The 15591-nt window shown below is 53.5% G+C and overlaps 1 protein-coding gene across 1 annotated transcript; it reads right to left on the bottom strand.

The window, feature by feature from the left end:
• Positions 1-10573: 10573 nt before the first annotated feature.
• BATF (basic leucine zipper ATF-like transcription factor) lies at positions 10574-15591 on the bottom strand. Its single transcript, XM_035539256.1, has 3 exons — positions 15526-15591; positions 13780-13884; positions 10574-11068 (listed from the first exon to the last, which is right to left on the bottom strand). Exons 1-3 carry the CDS (start codon positions 15589-15591, stop codon positions 10859-10861), a joined length of 381 nt encoding a protein of 126 aa, XP_035395149.1. The 3' UTR covers positions 10574-10858.

Here is a 15591-nt window from a genome sequence, read left to right as displayed (position 1 = left end):
CTGCCCCTGCCCCCGCCCCCGCCCCCGGCCCGGCCCTCCCGCCCCGCCCGCCGCACCGCCCCTGCGCGGGGCCGCCTCTGGGCCGCGGGGAGCGCCGTGTGGCGGGGCGGTGTCAGGGCCCGGAGGGCTCCGGTGTCAGGGCCTCGAGGGCTCCGGGTGGCCTTCGGTAGTCGCGGAGGGGTGCCCGCGGTGCTGTTTGCTCCAGCCGCGGTGCCTGTGCCCAGAAACCGCAGCACCTTCCCCAGCGCTGTGGCACGCTGCTGCAGAGGCAGGCTGAGCGAACGGGGAAGTGTTCAGCCGCCAGCCGGGGTGTTGAGCCCTCAGCCCTGGTGTTCAACCCTCAGCCAGGGTGTTCAGCCCTCATCTGTGGTGTTCAACCCTCAGCCAGCGTGTTCAACCATCAGCACTGCTCACCTCACAGCAGGGATAAAAGACCCCCCGCCCCGAACACCAAGATGCCCCTCTGCAAATCAAAGGCACTGGGCAGTCCATGGCCTCAATGCAGCCCATGGAGACACATCCCCACTCAAAGCTGGCTGCCCAAGGCCCCTGCCAGCGCCCACAGATAAGCACTGGTGGCAGGGACACAGTGTTCAAAGGCACAAGGGAGGGTATTGGCGTGCTTTCTAAGGCCTGGTGCAAGACAGGCCGCAGTAGACATAAATAAACGGGAGTCACAAAAAGGGTGCGGATTGGCCCACAATTTTGGTCAGGGACAACACTGTACATGTGTGTGTAGCCTCTGACCCAGTCTGAAATGCTGCTGTGGATATTTGGAGAATGAAGCGTTTTTGTTTTTCACTTGAGTTGGCTTTCAGTGAGTTTTTATGATGTGGCACGCTACGAAATGAAAACACGCAGTGAAGTCAGAATTAAAGCATTTCAGCTCGACTGAAGCAAAACAGCCAGAAGTGATGTTTGTTTTCATCCTCACAGGGAACTCTCAGTCAGTGAGTCAGCTCATGTTTTCCAATTGCTTTAGGAACATGTCACCATGGCAGATTACTGCCTAGAGATTACTTACAATCTGTAGTTCTTTCAATTAACATTGTTATCTGAATTGTATAAAGATTGCTCAGCATAAGCGTTAAAACATGGACTTGATTGCATGCTAGTGTTGTTCAGCTCTCTTCCAGCATTAAACGAGAAGCTCAAAGTTCACCTGAAAATATGTGAGTGATGACCTGTCTTTAGGACGTCATAATCCTGAAACAAAATCTTAGGTCAGAGATGAAAAGGTGATATTTCTTTGGCTTGTATTTACTTTGTGGACCACTATCAGAAGTTATTGGCGCCATCCTCCACATTATCCACCTGACTGTTGACAGGTTCTAAGGCAGATGCTCAGCTTTGGTGCCTTTTTATCATTACTTGCTAAGCAATCAAAAGGAGAGAAGCTTTGGACAAACTAATTCCAAGGAGAGCAAAAGACACCCTAAGTGGCTCTTGCTGTCTATCCTCACAAAGGTCATATCTTGTCATATATGGGTTTTCTTACTCACAGGAGTGGCCAGAAAGCACAGCTGGAAGCAAGTAAAACCAGTGCAACCCCCTCTGTGTAGTCTGCTGAAAGCACCTCAGAGCAGAGCTGCAAACCATCCTGTTCTGCTCCTTCAGGTCACCTGCCCATGGCTTTGCCAGTGAGCCTCCAGCCTCACCTGGGGAGCTCATGGTATTGGTACAACACACAGCATTATTGGCCTTTAAAATAATAACCAAGAAAGGCAAATTTAGAAGCAAGAGCCAGAAAAGAGGTTTTCAATTCCATTTATTGTTAGGTTAGGCATCCAGATTTACTCCAAGCTCTGGACTGAGAAAACAGAAAGGACAGAGGAATTTATTCTCCTGATAAATAAATCTATAAATTTATCAGGAGTGTGATGAGTGATAGTGGTGAAGAGAGCACAGAGGTGAAATGGAAAAGAACTGTCATGGACCAATAGCTACTTAGTCTGAGAACTTTTAGGATAAAATAGTACAGAAATTTACCTTTTAGGTTCATCAAATCTTAAAAGATCTATACAAGATTCCCCACAATATTACAAAGGAATCAAAGTTACCCAGAGGTTATGAATATCATTGGCTAAAGAGTGGTCGAAAAAGAAAGATCGAGAATAGAAATAAACAGACAATTTTAGCATGACAAACTGCATTTGCTCAGAGGAGTGTCATTTGTTAATAATCCTGAAAGCAGAGGGGGGAGCAAAATTTGCAGATGGCAAGACATTATTTTTGTGTTGTTCAAGACCAATTTAAATGTCACCTACATTTTGTATGTAGGTCATACAACTTCAGGACTGTAGCTTTAGCTGTCCAGAACTGAAAGTGTTATCACAGTCCTTGGCATCTTTAATTTGAAAGCCAGGAATAACCCAGAATAATGGAGTTGTGTCCCATATGGAAATCTGTAGACAAAGAGCTCTTGGCAGCAGAAAGGAAGAAATCAGTGACCATCCAGGACTGAGCATTGTTTGCAGGCTTGGGTCACAGAAAAGAGAGGGAAAAAGAAAAAGAGTGTAATTAAAAAAAAAAAAGTTTTGATACTGGCATGCATTAGGAAAACATTGAGGGCAGATATATTTCTTCACAAGACTAAAGGAAGAAAAAGGGCACACACAGAAAAATCTTTAGATATGTGAGGGGAATAAGAAATACACTTAATACACTTCGGTCCTCTTCCTCCTGCCAGCCCTATTCCAAAGGAGAGTCAGAAACAGTCTGTCATCCTGAGTTGCCTCCTAGTCCCACCTTCAGCTCCTAAATTTCTCCCTAAACTCCTCAGTTTTACCAGTCGCCACCAAAAAGTTCATAGTGGAGCAGAGCCTGCCAAGTAGGAAGCCTTCTGCTCAGAGCAAACCACTGTCTTAGTCCAAACAGCAAAGTCAAAGAGTAAATTAAGAATGACTAAAACACAGCCCCTACTGAAAATAACAGCTGAAAGCAGAAGCATGAAGGCCGCGCTCAGACCCTGGTGACTGGAGCCTGTCAAGCCAAGCAGCCCTGAATCCCCCACAGTCAATTCAGTCGAGTATCATTCATATACATAGGCCCACACTTCCCAGAACTCCTCTCCTCTGGTTTCAGGGCTGCTTGGTTCTGTTTCTGGCTTTATGAACTCTTCAATCACCCCTTTATATCACTAGCCAATTTCTGGACAAAAATAAAACTCCTATGCTTTGCATTTCTTCCCCTCTTCATTGCCGCATCTGTTTCTACTCAGATAAACCTCTCTCTCTTCTAGAAGCAGCACAGCAGCTGCCTTTGGATTTCCCCAATCACAGCCTCTTTATATAAAAATTTCTTAGCCATGAAGAATTATTTATATTTCAGGACAACCCCTTGAAGTGAATTTTAAAGCTAGAGGGAAATCTCCTGTGTAGCGAGGTTGGCACAAGTACTAACAGAGGCTGCAGAATTCTGTAGCCAAAAGCATCTGTGAAGGTTGGAAGGCACTAAACCATAGGCAGAAGCAGGTCCCAAATTAAATGTAACTTGTTAGGCCATCAGATAGAGCCTAACATCTCTGGCTTCCTTACTGACCTCAAGAAAAAGCCAGCTTCTGACACTCTTGGAATACATTCTGCCTTCGTGACCAATGAGGATATGCAGCTTACGTTCTGTAAGGGGTGAAGAATATGCCTTGGAATGAGCTTGGTTTTCTCAAAGCTCCCCCAAAAGAAGTAAGTCTAGGGATGATGTTGGCTGTGATAACACAGCTTTCTGATTTCTGGTAGATAACAACAGGCAAAGATGTTGAATGGGTGGTGGGAACTGACTTGGAAAGTGTGAGGAAGCCACATTAGAAACTTGTTCAGGAGAGTGATTCCTTTTCCCTCTCAAATTGGGTCAGAGGCCCAAGGAGTAGGTGGCCAAAAGGTGGAGGTTGGCAGGGGAAAAGTGGGTGCTTGGAGATCTGCTGGATCTTCCAACCACACAGATACTGCAGGGACATCAGAGGAAGCTTGGGCTTCTTCCGAATGGGAAGTGTGTGCAGTCACAGGATCAAAGGATGTCCCTTGCTCTCAAATTCACAGCAGTGATTTGTGCCTCTTAAATCTTGTCATTGCACTTGAAAGATTTAGTTAGCACAGGTCTTAGGTGGCCTTATCGCATTTTTGACTGATGGGATTAAGGCCTAGAAACAATGTCAGAAGACCTCCCCTTTCACAGCAGGGAAGATTGCAAGGTCTGTGTCAGGGGAGGCTGTCACAGCTAAGTTAGACATTAAAACTCAGTGTCTTTATCAGAGGAAAGGAAAGAGGGAGAAAGCTGGGCCATACATGGGTTTAGGCTGATAAGGACAGCGGCTGGGGAAACATTTTGAAGGTGTTTTAGCTCCTGACCTTAGAAATTGCAGATAGAGGGGCATGTGTTCGTAACCGCAGTGCTGCAGCAGTCCCACCAGGAAGGACAACACCTCCACTGGGTCCAGCGCCCCAAGGGCTTTAGTGGAGGTCTTCAGAAGCCACCATTCGTGCCTCCAGCCCGTGCAGCAGGATCCGAGCCCGACCCTTGTTCCAGGCCAGAGCAGGGAAGGCTGCGAGCCCTCTGCTGGCACCTGTGGCTTTCTGCATCCCACCAGCCTTCAGAAGGCAGGAGCCAGCACACAGCTTACAAGTCCAGTGGGTTGGTGTGTTACCGTGCGTTAAATAGATGATTATTTTCATACCCTAAACCTTTACGAGTCTTTCCTGTTATATTTCTTGTGTAGAGATCCGGGGACACAGTAACAAAGGGCTACATTTACAACTGCAGCGTGCAGGCCCTGCAACATTCAAAATTATGCAAAAATTTCCCTTACACAAAGCAGGATGGCTCGGGTGCACAACCTGGAATCTCCCCTAGGGAGACTGCTGGCCTCAGAACCACCGGAGCTGGTCAGGGAACGACTCTGAGCACCCAACCTCAGGTGCTCAGGTCCAGCTCAGGTGTGGTGTTGTACGGAGGAATCGCGCAGGCCTGAGCTGCAAAGAGTATACGGGGCTGCACAACTGGCATGCTAATATTCACGCCTTCCTTCTTGCAACGAGAAAAAGGCAAAAGAGGAGTGTACAGGATGGAAGAGCACTTAGAGCCCTGGTTCCTCAGATGTGCCGGTTGTTGGTTAGTGCACACCCCTCGAGATGCAAGGCGGTTACCCTACCTCTGCATGGCCTTCTGCAGACAGATATCAACTTGTCTGCCCCATGCTCAGATCTGGCCAGATGAGAACCAGCTCTCATCCAAAAGTGTGTAGCTGTGGTTAGTGCGCTGTGCTGCTTCAGCTTCTAAGCCCAGCTCACAACTTTTTCCTGCGAAAGGCCGTGGAGACAGCCATGCATGGTCTCTGTTGGCTCTGTCTTTGGAGCAAAACCACCTCCCTTCTCTGCTGTGCACCAGGCACGCACATGGAGCATGAACACCTCTCTGCTCAGTGCAGAATAAAAGAAGTGAAAAAAGAGCCAGCTAGACTCAAAACTCAGCCACAGTCTAGATTTACATCCCCAGTCCAGATCAGGGTCACAGATTAACCCCAAATGCCAAATTCTCGAAGTATATAAACCCTTCTTACTCAGCATCCTCCAGCCTCGATCTCAGTGAGTCATACCAGTTCATGCCAATGACACAAAAAAAAAAGGTTTTCATCTCCTAATGCTTGCAGCTGGCATTAATGAATTCATAATTAAAGAGTGCTGGAAATGTACATGGCTCAGTACCAAACTCAGGCATGTTCCTCTTCTTCCTTCCACTCTCAATTCAGCAAAAAGGAGAAACCCAGGACAAGTACTGGGGACCAGGGTACCATCACTGGGTCTCAGAAGAGAGTAAAGAATTGGTGCAGGGGCTGGGAGGAACACCCCTTGTCTCTGCGTGGATGTCTCTGAAGTGGTAAGAGTCTCAGCAGCTGGCATCTGCAATATCAGCTTCAAGAAAAATGATGTTATGTAGGAACCTTAACACACTGGTTCTGACCCTGCTCTGGCAGGAAATGAATATACATTGCCTACGGCTTAGTTTGGTAGGCTTTTGATTAACCTCATAAACCTTTTGATTAACCTGATTTTGATACAACCTCACGTATACAAATGCCACTGCCTCCCTGCTCAGATCCTGTCCAGAGCATTAATAAACAAGGTGGCAACAACATGGCAGAGCAAGAACACAGAGCACGCAAGCACCATGTTGTTTTCTAGGAGGAAGTCTCACTATTTCATGCCACATTTGCTTTCTCTCTCCTTGCTAGCTTTTGATTTGTTTCTCAGCAGTGATTCCTGATCTTCTTTGAACTCTGAAATATCAGCATGCAGACAGTATTCTTGTACAACCAGTGCTGCTTTGGACACTATGCTCATTCCAAGAGACAGAGGGAGAGTCTCTTTTGTGGGCTGTTGCTTTGGTTCAGTATGCAGGAGATGATCCTCTTGCTGATGCAGGCTGGCAGCGCTAGCAGAAGTGACTTCTGAGACAGGCTTTGCAAAAGGAGTGTATAAATACTCTGGAGCCACAGCAAAGTGGACAGCAGAGCTGCCTGGTCTGTCCTTTGCCAAATTAAGACATATGCCTTGACTTCTCTTCTGGCTCCTTGCATACTCTGCTTGGGTATTACCCCTTTTTCTCCCCTTGAGAGAGAAAACTGAATAAATTGACCTGCATAGATTTGGAGGGAGGACATCACAGTGATGACAGCTGGGACCATAACAGCCGCATATAATAGGAGGAATGTACTTTCCCCTGGGCTGGCTCTGTTTCTCCCCACCTTGACACCGACCCCATCAGGAACCTGCAGCTGAGCTGAGGAGGATGAAGCAGAAAGGGAATACCAGGCTTAAATAGTGCCCTGGGCTTCCCATCTGGGGAGGTACGTTAAGCTTACGTCAGCACCGGGTGTCATATCTTTATTTATCTTACCATAGAAGCAGCCCTGAAATGCTGAGCCTGAATCCTTGTGAAGTGCTGAGTGTGTGCTTTTCAGGGGGATGGAAAGGAAGAAAATGGTTGCACCTTCTGTATTTCGTGACTTGCTGCCCTTCTGCGGAGTCACCTGAGCGCCGTGGTCTGTGGGAGGTGCCGAGGTTCTGTGAAGGACATAAGGGAAAACACAGCTCTCGCGTCCTCCTGCTCCCCTCTGCAGCCTCTGGCTGTGTCAGCAGCTCTGTGCCTCTGTTTTGTCCTGCTGCAGAGGAGACACCGGGCAGTCCATAAATTTGGAGACAACTTTTGCTAAGGCTTGAAGGGCATCCACAGTGGCTGCCACCCGGTGCCACCTCCTCCCTGCCCTCACTGCTCTCTCAGCCCCCAGGTGTCAGGCTTTCAGCTGACTTTGCCCAGGATATATCCCCAGCAGAGCCCAAGCACTTTACAAGAGCTTTCCCGGGTATCTCAGTGCTGAACTCCACCATTCTCATCTCCTGCACGACAGAGGATCAGCGAAGTTATCACATTTCCACTTGGGGCCTGACCATCCCTCAGCAGCAGCCTTCACACAAGTTAATCTTGATCCTCCCCATTTTTTCCACGGGGTCTGGTGCCAGCCAGGCTAAACTCAAAGGCACTGTGCCGTACGGGAGTGCAACCAGAAAGGTTTCTGGGCTGTGAGGCGAGCAGAGCTCAGCCTGCGCCCAGCAGAGGTCGGCACAAACGCAGCGTTTCGGCAGGCTGTGACAGCAAGGAAGAGCAATCTTTCCACTTGGCCTTGCTTCGCTCAAAAAGAGCCTCTCTGCCTGCTGCAAACCCTCATCACTGCTTTGAGAGAGCTCTTACTTAAATGAGGGACAACGTGGTGCAGCAGAAAGGCACTGACAAATGGCCGCAGCCTGCCTGGAAGGAAACAGGCCCAGCGGCACCCCGTTTCTGTGCCCAGACACGTCCCCTTCCCGGGAGCAGCACCCTGCTCCTGGAGGCTGGGCATGGCCACGAAGTGCTCACAAGGCCCTTTAGAAGTGCAAAAGACCACTGCAATGAAATTCGGACAGAATTGCAATCAAAGCAATGGAAGATGACTGCCCTGCTGGGCCACCACCCTGTCCTTCGCTCCTCGTTTGAGCTTGTTAACAGCCCATTTGGTGACAACAGGGAGGGCCATGCCGGAGGACAGGGATCAAAACTATTCGGGTGAGGGGCCCAGGAGCCTGGGAAAGAGAAGCAAGAAGCAGCAGAGGTACAGCAGTGACGCGGGATCTCCTCACCTGGCCTGAACAAGCAGCTTGTGCAGCATGGCCTCGGGACAACACCTTTTTATCAGCTACTGGTTGAAAGCATGGTGACCCTGAGCGGATGTGCTGTCCCCGTTGTTTGGGTGCTCGGGTCTGTCTCCTAGGCAAACCACTCCTCACAACACAGCAAGACAACCTCTGAGACGCCTAAAAATAACCAGCAAGAGCGGAGAGGTCAAAAACCGCTTGAACCATGTAAATCACCTTCTCTGACTGAGACTGGGGCAAGGACAAGTCAGATTGGAAGTTGCTTGGCCTGGCACCAATGCCGAGTGCTTGGCCGATGCGGCCGGGTGCTTGGCCGATGCGGCCGAGCACAGAGCTGCCTGGAGGCCTTCCAGCTCGCGGCCGGCCATGCAGAGGAAGGGCACCCTGGCTGATGATGCCAGGACTATTGTTTAGGTTCTGGAGAGGATGTTGTTGCAAACCCGTCTCCCAGTCTCACCGCTTACCACTTATTTTCGTTCTGAGTCGCAGTAATAAGCCTGAGACGTTACCAGTGAGTAGTCTAGCAATTCTGTGGGCATTTCAGAGAACCCCACCCAGCCTGCAGGATCTCAGACCTTGACAGCTCTGCAACAAAAATAGTGCCTTTGTGTCTGTGTGGTACACGTGCATAAGCCTAGGACCGTCTCCGTCTGCAGCTAAAACCAAGCTTCGCATCTAATAGCCACAGAAAACACAACGGCTGGCAGCAGGGATGGCGGTTTCACATTATTGTCAGTGATACTGCATTGTAAGTCAGTGCAGGCTTTGCTGGTGCTGTGCTGCATCCTTCAGTGAGGGGAGAGAGCCTATGGTGCCCTGCACAGCAACCCCAAGCGAGGCAGCAGTTGCTCTTTTCTCTGGTTCTGCATCACCCAGCAAGCACAAGTGCATCAGACACCTGAGGAACAGCAAGGAAAAAATCCAGGAGCAAACCCAGTGGAAGCTGAAGGAGCAGAAGTGGAGCCTTGTAAGCCCCTGTAGAGCTCAGGATGGTCATCACTGCCAGGCTTAAAGGTCCAAATCCCTGAGAAATGCAGTTTGGGAAGGGTCTTTGTAGACTGGGTGGCTCCAAGCAAGGCCCGTGCAGGGGACCAGCAGCTCTGGCTGCTGCATGAATAGATGGCGTGAAGCCTCCTGGTGTGAGATCTAGCAGAGAGAGGAGGTGCAAGACGCTGAAACTGCTCCTGAGGCTTTGTTTTTTCTAACATGGAGCCTGTAGGTGTATTCTGGGTGTCTCGTACCCCAGCTGCCACCATCCTCTCCTGTGTGTGAGCATCCCAGCGTGATCTCCCCCTGTGCCAGCACTGCTTCTGTAGGGCGCTGACACCTGGGCTGAGGAGCTGACACCCACCCGGGCGTCCCCAGCAACGGTGCTTCCCATGCTGGCTCTCCAGCTGGAGGCAGGAGGTTCTCAAACCTCTTCAGAGGCCACAGCAGGAGAAATCGCTGTGCTTCCTGCACCTCTCCTGAGGATGGCTCCCTCAGGCACAACAAAACTTTGTTATCATCCCGCTGGTGAAAATGGGCACACCATAGCATACTACAGACTTTTCCTGACTGCTCTCAGGGGCTATGCTGATGGGCCTAAACCCATCTGGAAATATGCCCCTTCTCCTTGCCTGAAAGAAGGGTACGTAGAAACTGAGGCATTTAGCTCAGTTCCTCAATTAGAAGCCTGCTTGTGGTACCCTATCCTGAAAAAATGGCAGCTGATGCTCCTCAGCGAGGCCAGCAGACCCAATATTAGCAACAGGAACTGTGCTGGCAGGGGGGCTTCAGACTTGTGCAGGGGCTGGGGCTGCTGGCCAGGCTGCTGGCCGGTGGGGGAGTGAGGTGCAGAGCCCATCTGTACGGACCGCTGGTGTTTCCACAAGGTCACCCCCAGCAGAGCCTCGCTGCTTTGCAATGCAGGAGGTAGCCCGGCATCCTCCTGGGGAGGAAGAGCTGTGGCAAGGCAGGGGAAACAGCACGGTCTGCAGCCGTGTGCCCCTTGGAGCGGGGCTCCTGCCAGGCCCTGCTTCCCCATCCACTCCAGCACAGCGTCACCGTCCCCCTCCATACTGCCGTGCTCCTTCCCGGCTGCGCTGCTTGTGCAGCCCACAGGCCACCCCACACGCCCCTGCTCCTCAGAAATGAGATGGATGAGACGTCAGCAGACATGGGGCTGTTCCCTGAACTCCACGCTCTCCCCTGCCACCGCCCCTATCCCACCGTGCCACGCAGGGCCTTCGGAGCGGCTCATCCTGTTTTGAAAAACAAAGCGCGAAGCATTTTCATTCTTTATTTTACAAAAATAAACCAGTTTTGCCCTGGTACTCTATGGCCCCCAACGTTCCCCTCCGCCCCTGCTTCCGTTCCTCTGCCCGGAGCTCCCGCCGCCGCACGCCGCAGCCAGCCGCTCGCACGGGGGCTGCCCGTGCCCACGCTCCCGTGGGGTCCCCAAGCAAGCACCGGGGAAGGGGATGGTGCCCTTTTGCGAATGCTCCTCTTCCCAGGATCCAAGCTGGAAACTGCCCGAAGATGCCTCCTGGTGGCCCTGCCATTTCTGCACGGGGAACAAGTCTTGGACAAAGTCACTCAGAGTACACGCTGTGAGAAGGGCCGTCTGTCTGTCTGTCCCTCTCCGGATGGAAAAGCGAGCCCCGCGAGGTTGCTTCTTGGCCGCCCCACCGGCTGGCTCAGTGCTGGAAGCGCGGGGAGCTGATGTGGGGCTGGTGGAAGGAGTGTGTGGCGTAAAGCACCTCTGGGGGCGGCGGCGGGGGCGACGCCAGGATGGAGCAGAGCGGTTCGTGGGAGCTCAGCACCGAGGTGAAGTGCTTCATCTCCTCCGTCAGCTGCCGGATCTCCCGGCGCAGGGCCGCGTTCTGCCTCTCCAGGTCTTCGCTCTCCTGGGGAGACAAAAATGGCGGGGCTTCCTCAGCTGCAGGCATGGGTGGGGATGGAGGGAGTGGGGAGGCCCTGGGGTGCAGTGTGGTACCCGGATATTGTGCGTGGGGTCTGTAGGAGCTGCCCCACATCAGGACACACCGCAGCGTCACGAGCCGCAGCCCTCCCTGACCCTCCATCTCCTTGCAGGAGGCGCCCACCAGCACCCCACCAGCAGGACGGCAGCAGGCGGAGGAGGTGGCCGTGCCGGGGCTGGGGTCCCGTACCCGCACCTCTCGGCCCAGCAGTTTCCAAAATGACAAGTTTCCGGCAAATTCTGCCCCGAGCAGCGGCTGGGCAAACCCCCCTCCTCCAGCCGGCCGGGTGCGGGCGCGGGTGCGGGCGCGATGCTGGCGGCCCCACCGCGCTCCCCGGCCCCGGCTTACGAGAAGTGACTGGGGTGTGCGCCCGCCCAGGCTTTCTCGCTCCCTCTCACGCACACGCATGCCGTCGTCCGCTTCCCGGGCCGCCCGGCCGGGGGGAGGGCGCGCTGAATAACCGCCGTCTTTAACCAGAAAACCACCTGCCACAGGAAACCTGTCATTGCCCTGGAAAGAAAAGACTCACTGCTTCCTGCTAGCAGCCGGGGAAACCAGCGGCCCGGCGGGGAGGAGGGGGAGACGCTTGAGTCAGAAGAAAAGAGAAACCGAGGCCTGAGAAGAACCAAAGTATTGCTGCTGTTAATGAGGATAACAACAAAGGGCCTAATGGTGATGCTCGGCCCTGCCTCGAGGAGCAAATCACAGCCTTCGCTACCCAGAGGCAGCCAGCTCCAGGCTGGAGCATCCCAGGCACCGGCAGCTGTGGGGCAGGCAGGACCAAAGGAGACAGGGAGGACTCAGTGTTGGGCTCCACAAATTCAACCGAAATGCTTTGGAAAGCATGACTGACGTCAAACGCGGGAGCTTACGGGAATCACCCGGGGGCCAGGAGCCCCAGCCTCCCGCTGACTCATTCCCCTCAAAACACAAGCTGGGAGCCCTGGGCAGGTGGAGGTGCTGGCTCCTGCAGAACCACCACAGCCCAGGCTCTTCCGGGCAGGACTGCACCAGAGAGGCACGGCCCACGGTGCTTCTGCAGTGGTGTCCCTGCCTCCCGCCCCTGGGGAAGGAAGGAGTCCGTGCTATTGGTGGCATCTGAGCACCAGTTAGCTCATGACAAAGTGGTTTGTTGTCTGCCCTGAGAAGAGCAGCTCAGTTATTGGTACACAGCAAGTCAGGATTTTCCTGAGGGAAGACGAGCCCATATCCACCTCTAGGATGGCCTTGGACAGAGCACCAGCCCCAAGGAAAGGGTCTCCCTCCATCCCTCTCAGGCACGGTCTCCCAGAGCCATCGCTGCTAACAGTCAGCCCAGAGCCGTGCCTGCTCTAGCAGGACCAGCAGCTGCTAAGGAAAGAGTGAAATCTCAGCTGTAAACCCACCTGCGAGCATGGAGTGAGGGCACGATGTAAGGGGAAAGCTCAGGACCAACTTCTCAAGAATCCATCCCGAAAATGGGGATTTGGGGAATACGAAGACTGCTAAGTCAAAGGATGTTTTTCTGAACACCAGCCTGACTGTCACATTTCAAGGGGCAGCCAAGCCCTGTGCAGGGACACAGACGGTCTCTGCCCACTGCAGGCTGCACGTTCTGCATCCTGCTCACCAACGGCCCAAAACGCACGGGATTGCACCTAGCAAAATGCAAAGCGCCCACCCCTGTGCTCCGACACTGCCCGCACACACACAGAGCAAGAAGTGGCCATCCCTCCCGAAATGCAGCCTCCTAATCCTTCACACTGGGAACAGCCACCACGGTACCCGTGGTGCCACAGGAGGAGAATAGGATAGTGGGGGTGAAACCGAAGCAGGGAAAATCCATGCCGTGCAAGAGGAACAGCCCCCAGGTACTGCGCAGTGCTCAGATGTAGGAAGGGATGCAAGTCCTGCCATAGGGACATTTTGAATATTACAAAATGATTAATGTTTATTTATCTACACGGTGTGGTGCCTCAGAAAACAGATCAGGGGCAATGCCTGTTCAGGTCTGCACTGCACCATCCTCCGTACCAAGGGACACAAAGTGCCACCGTCTCAGAACGGCGTCCCTGTGCACCATGGCATTGCTGTGTGAGTGATGGCATGAAGCACAAACGCAATGAGCACCAGCCCGGGTGAGCCCAAACATTTGAAGAGCTTCTGGCTGAGCCAGTCAGGAGAGGTTTGGAGAGGAAATTGGTAATGTCAGACTGAGAGATCAGTCTTGTTATTGATACTAAACCGCCTGCTAAACTGAGGGCTTCGGCGGCAATCCCCCTTTCTGACGGGTGGTGACGACAGGACCTGCCAGGCATGAATCCTGGCAGCAGACCTGTGTCTGCCAGAGAGGACACCCATGGGGATGGGGGGAATGGTACCAGTGACACAGGACAAGTCACTGTGACATTGGGTGGATGAACGGGAGGATTTCGCTCTGGACCTGCTGAAGGAGGACTGTGCCCGGGCATCTGGGGGGAGAAAACCTGCCCACGCTGGGGTTGTGTGCTCTCAGCGACGGTGCTGCCGCCAACATCCTGCCCTGGCCCCCCTGTTCCTGCCCGCACTGAGCACTTCTCCAAGTCCCCAGGGTGAAAGCACGTTGTGCCCGGTGTGAGCACTCAGCGCCGGGGACGGGGAAGGACGGGAGCGCTCACCAAGTGCAGTGTGTCTGCTTTCTGGGTCTGCCGCAGGCGGCTCTTCTGGGCAGCAATGCGGTTCTTCTCCCTCCTCTGGACTTTCCTCATGTCATCAGAAGAGTCCTAGGGAAACACGAGGCATGGGAATGAGTGCGACGTTCTCTCCCCGCTCCTGCTGGGCTGGAGGTGGGGAAGGGGACGCAGCAGGTAACATTGTTGAAGCACAGGACATGGGACACATCCGTTCAGCACCGAGCTAAAGCCCTGCCCCAGGGACATGTGATGCTCTTGGCATCCCAGATGCCAGGAGGGGCAAAGCTGATCCCCTAACCTTCCTGGCACAGCTGTTTGATGACCACTGTCCCTTCATCAAGACACTGGCCTGGGATGTGGCTTGAGGGACCTCTCTCCAGAAGAGAGACAATTTGAATTCCTTGCCCAGAAAACCTTTTTGTTCCCCGCCTCCCTGCAGGGATATGGCACTGCAGTCCTTCCAGCTCTTAGCTAAAACATCTTTCCAGAGATTCAGCCTGTGCTTTCCTCCTTCCATCCCTGCAGGTCCCAACCCCTCTCCATCACCCTTCTCCCTCAGCCTTTACTTTAAGGGTTTTGCAGACCCTTACGGCGTGGCGCGGCTCCCTAAGACACTGCATGTTTAACTAGGCAGGCTCCAGGCTTTTGCCTTTTCCCCAGCTCTCCTTTGCTCCAGCTCTCCTGTCTCTGTGCTTGCTCTTTTCTGCAGCCCCTTGGCAGCAATGCCTGCAGCGCTTCCAAGCCCCTAGGGCAGAGGGGAGCTGGGTTTCCCGGCGCCAGGTCACGAGCTCCGTGCAGCAGCCCTTCTCTGCTCAGATCTGGTCCTGCTGCTGCCTTCTGACAGTTAAAACCGTCATACAGACTCTTTCATCTTCTATTTTCATATGGTACTGCCTCTTTTGTGGACTCTCTAACATTCACATCACTGCTCCCCCACAGGACTACGAAACTCAGCCACAAAATTTATCTTCCCGGCCCATCAGTCTGTCCACATCCTCTCCCCCCTCCACCCCGCCCAAGATCTTTTCTCTTCTTTGAACTTAACCGTTTTATCCTTGCCTTCATTGCCCTGCCAGCTCCTCAGATGCAGCAGCTTCCAAGTCCTGCACCAAGCCCGGTCCTTAGCCCTTAGCAGCCTCTGTGCTCCATCCCCTTCTCCACCAGGAGGCATCCCCATCATGGGCTGCAAGCCCCAAAGCACCTGCCCTGATCATCCCTGAGATTCCTGAGCAAAGTCTTGGGTAGGTGCTGGTGGTGTCAGCCCTAGGCAGATGGCAAACGATCTCTATAATAAAGCTGAGCCAGAAAAGGCGATGGAAGTTCTGGTAGCAGCGGGGCTTTTCCCGGTCCCTGAGCGCTGTGCGGGGCAGGGGGAAGCAGGCAGGTCCCCCGGTGCCATCTGCTCCAGCGAGGCCAGACTCCCCAGAGCACCAGCACCCTGCTCACCGCCTCCCACCCAGCACCCAACACAGGGCCCACGGTGCCCAGAGGTCCCAGCACCCCCTCGTCTTGGCCTTGGCCCAGCCCCAGCTCTTGGGGCTCCCTCTCCGCTCGGCGGGCGCTGCTCCTGGCTCAGCCCCGCATCCCGCTCTCCCCGCCACCGTTCCTAGAAAGCCCCACCACAGCTCACGGTGCAGATGCCGGGGCTGGTACACTTCCTCCTGGCCACGCAGGGCCACCTGCCCTCCCTGGAGGCCAACAGGGGAGAGCTGGGGAAGGGTCCCTGCTTACCTGCTTGCTAGGAGGGGGAGACTGGCTGGAGCTGCTGGAGTCGCTGCTGTCGGAGCTGTGGGGCAT

Source organism: Cygnus atratus, chromosome 5, assembly GCF_013377495.2.
Source record: "Cygnus atratus isolate AKBS03 ecotype Queensland, Australia chromosome 5, CAtr_DNAZoo_HiC_assembly, whole genome shotgun sequence".
In the NCBI taxonomy this organism is placed as follows: domain Eukaryota; kingdom Metazoa; phylum Chordata; class Aves; order Anseriformes; family Anatidae; genus Cygnus; species Cygnus atratus.
The sequence above is the reverse complement of the archived record's forward strand: the minus strand, read 5'-3'. Positions and strand labels throughout refer to the sequence as shown.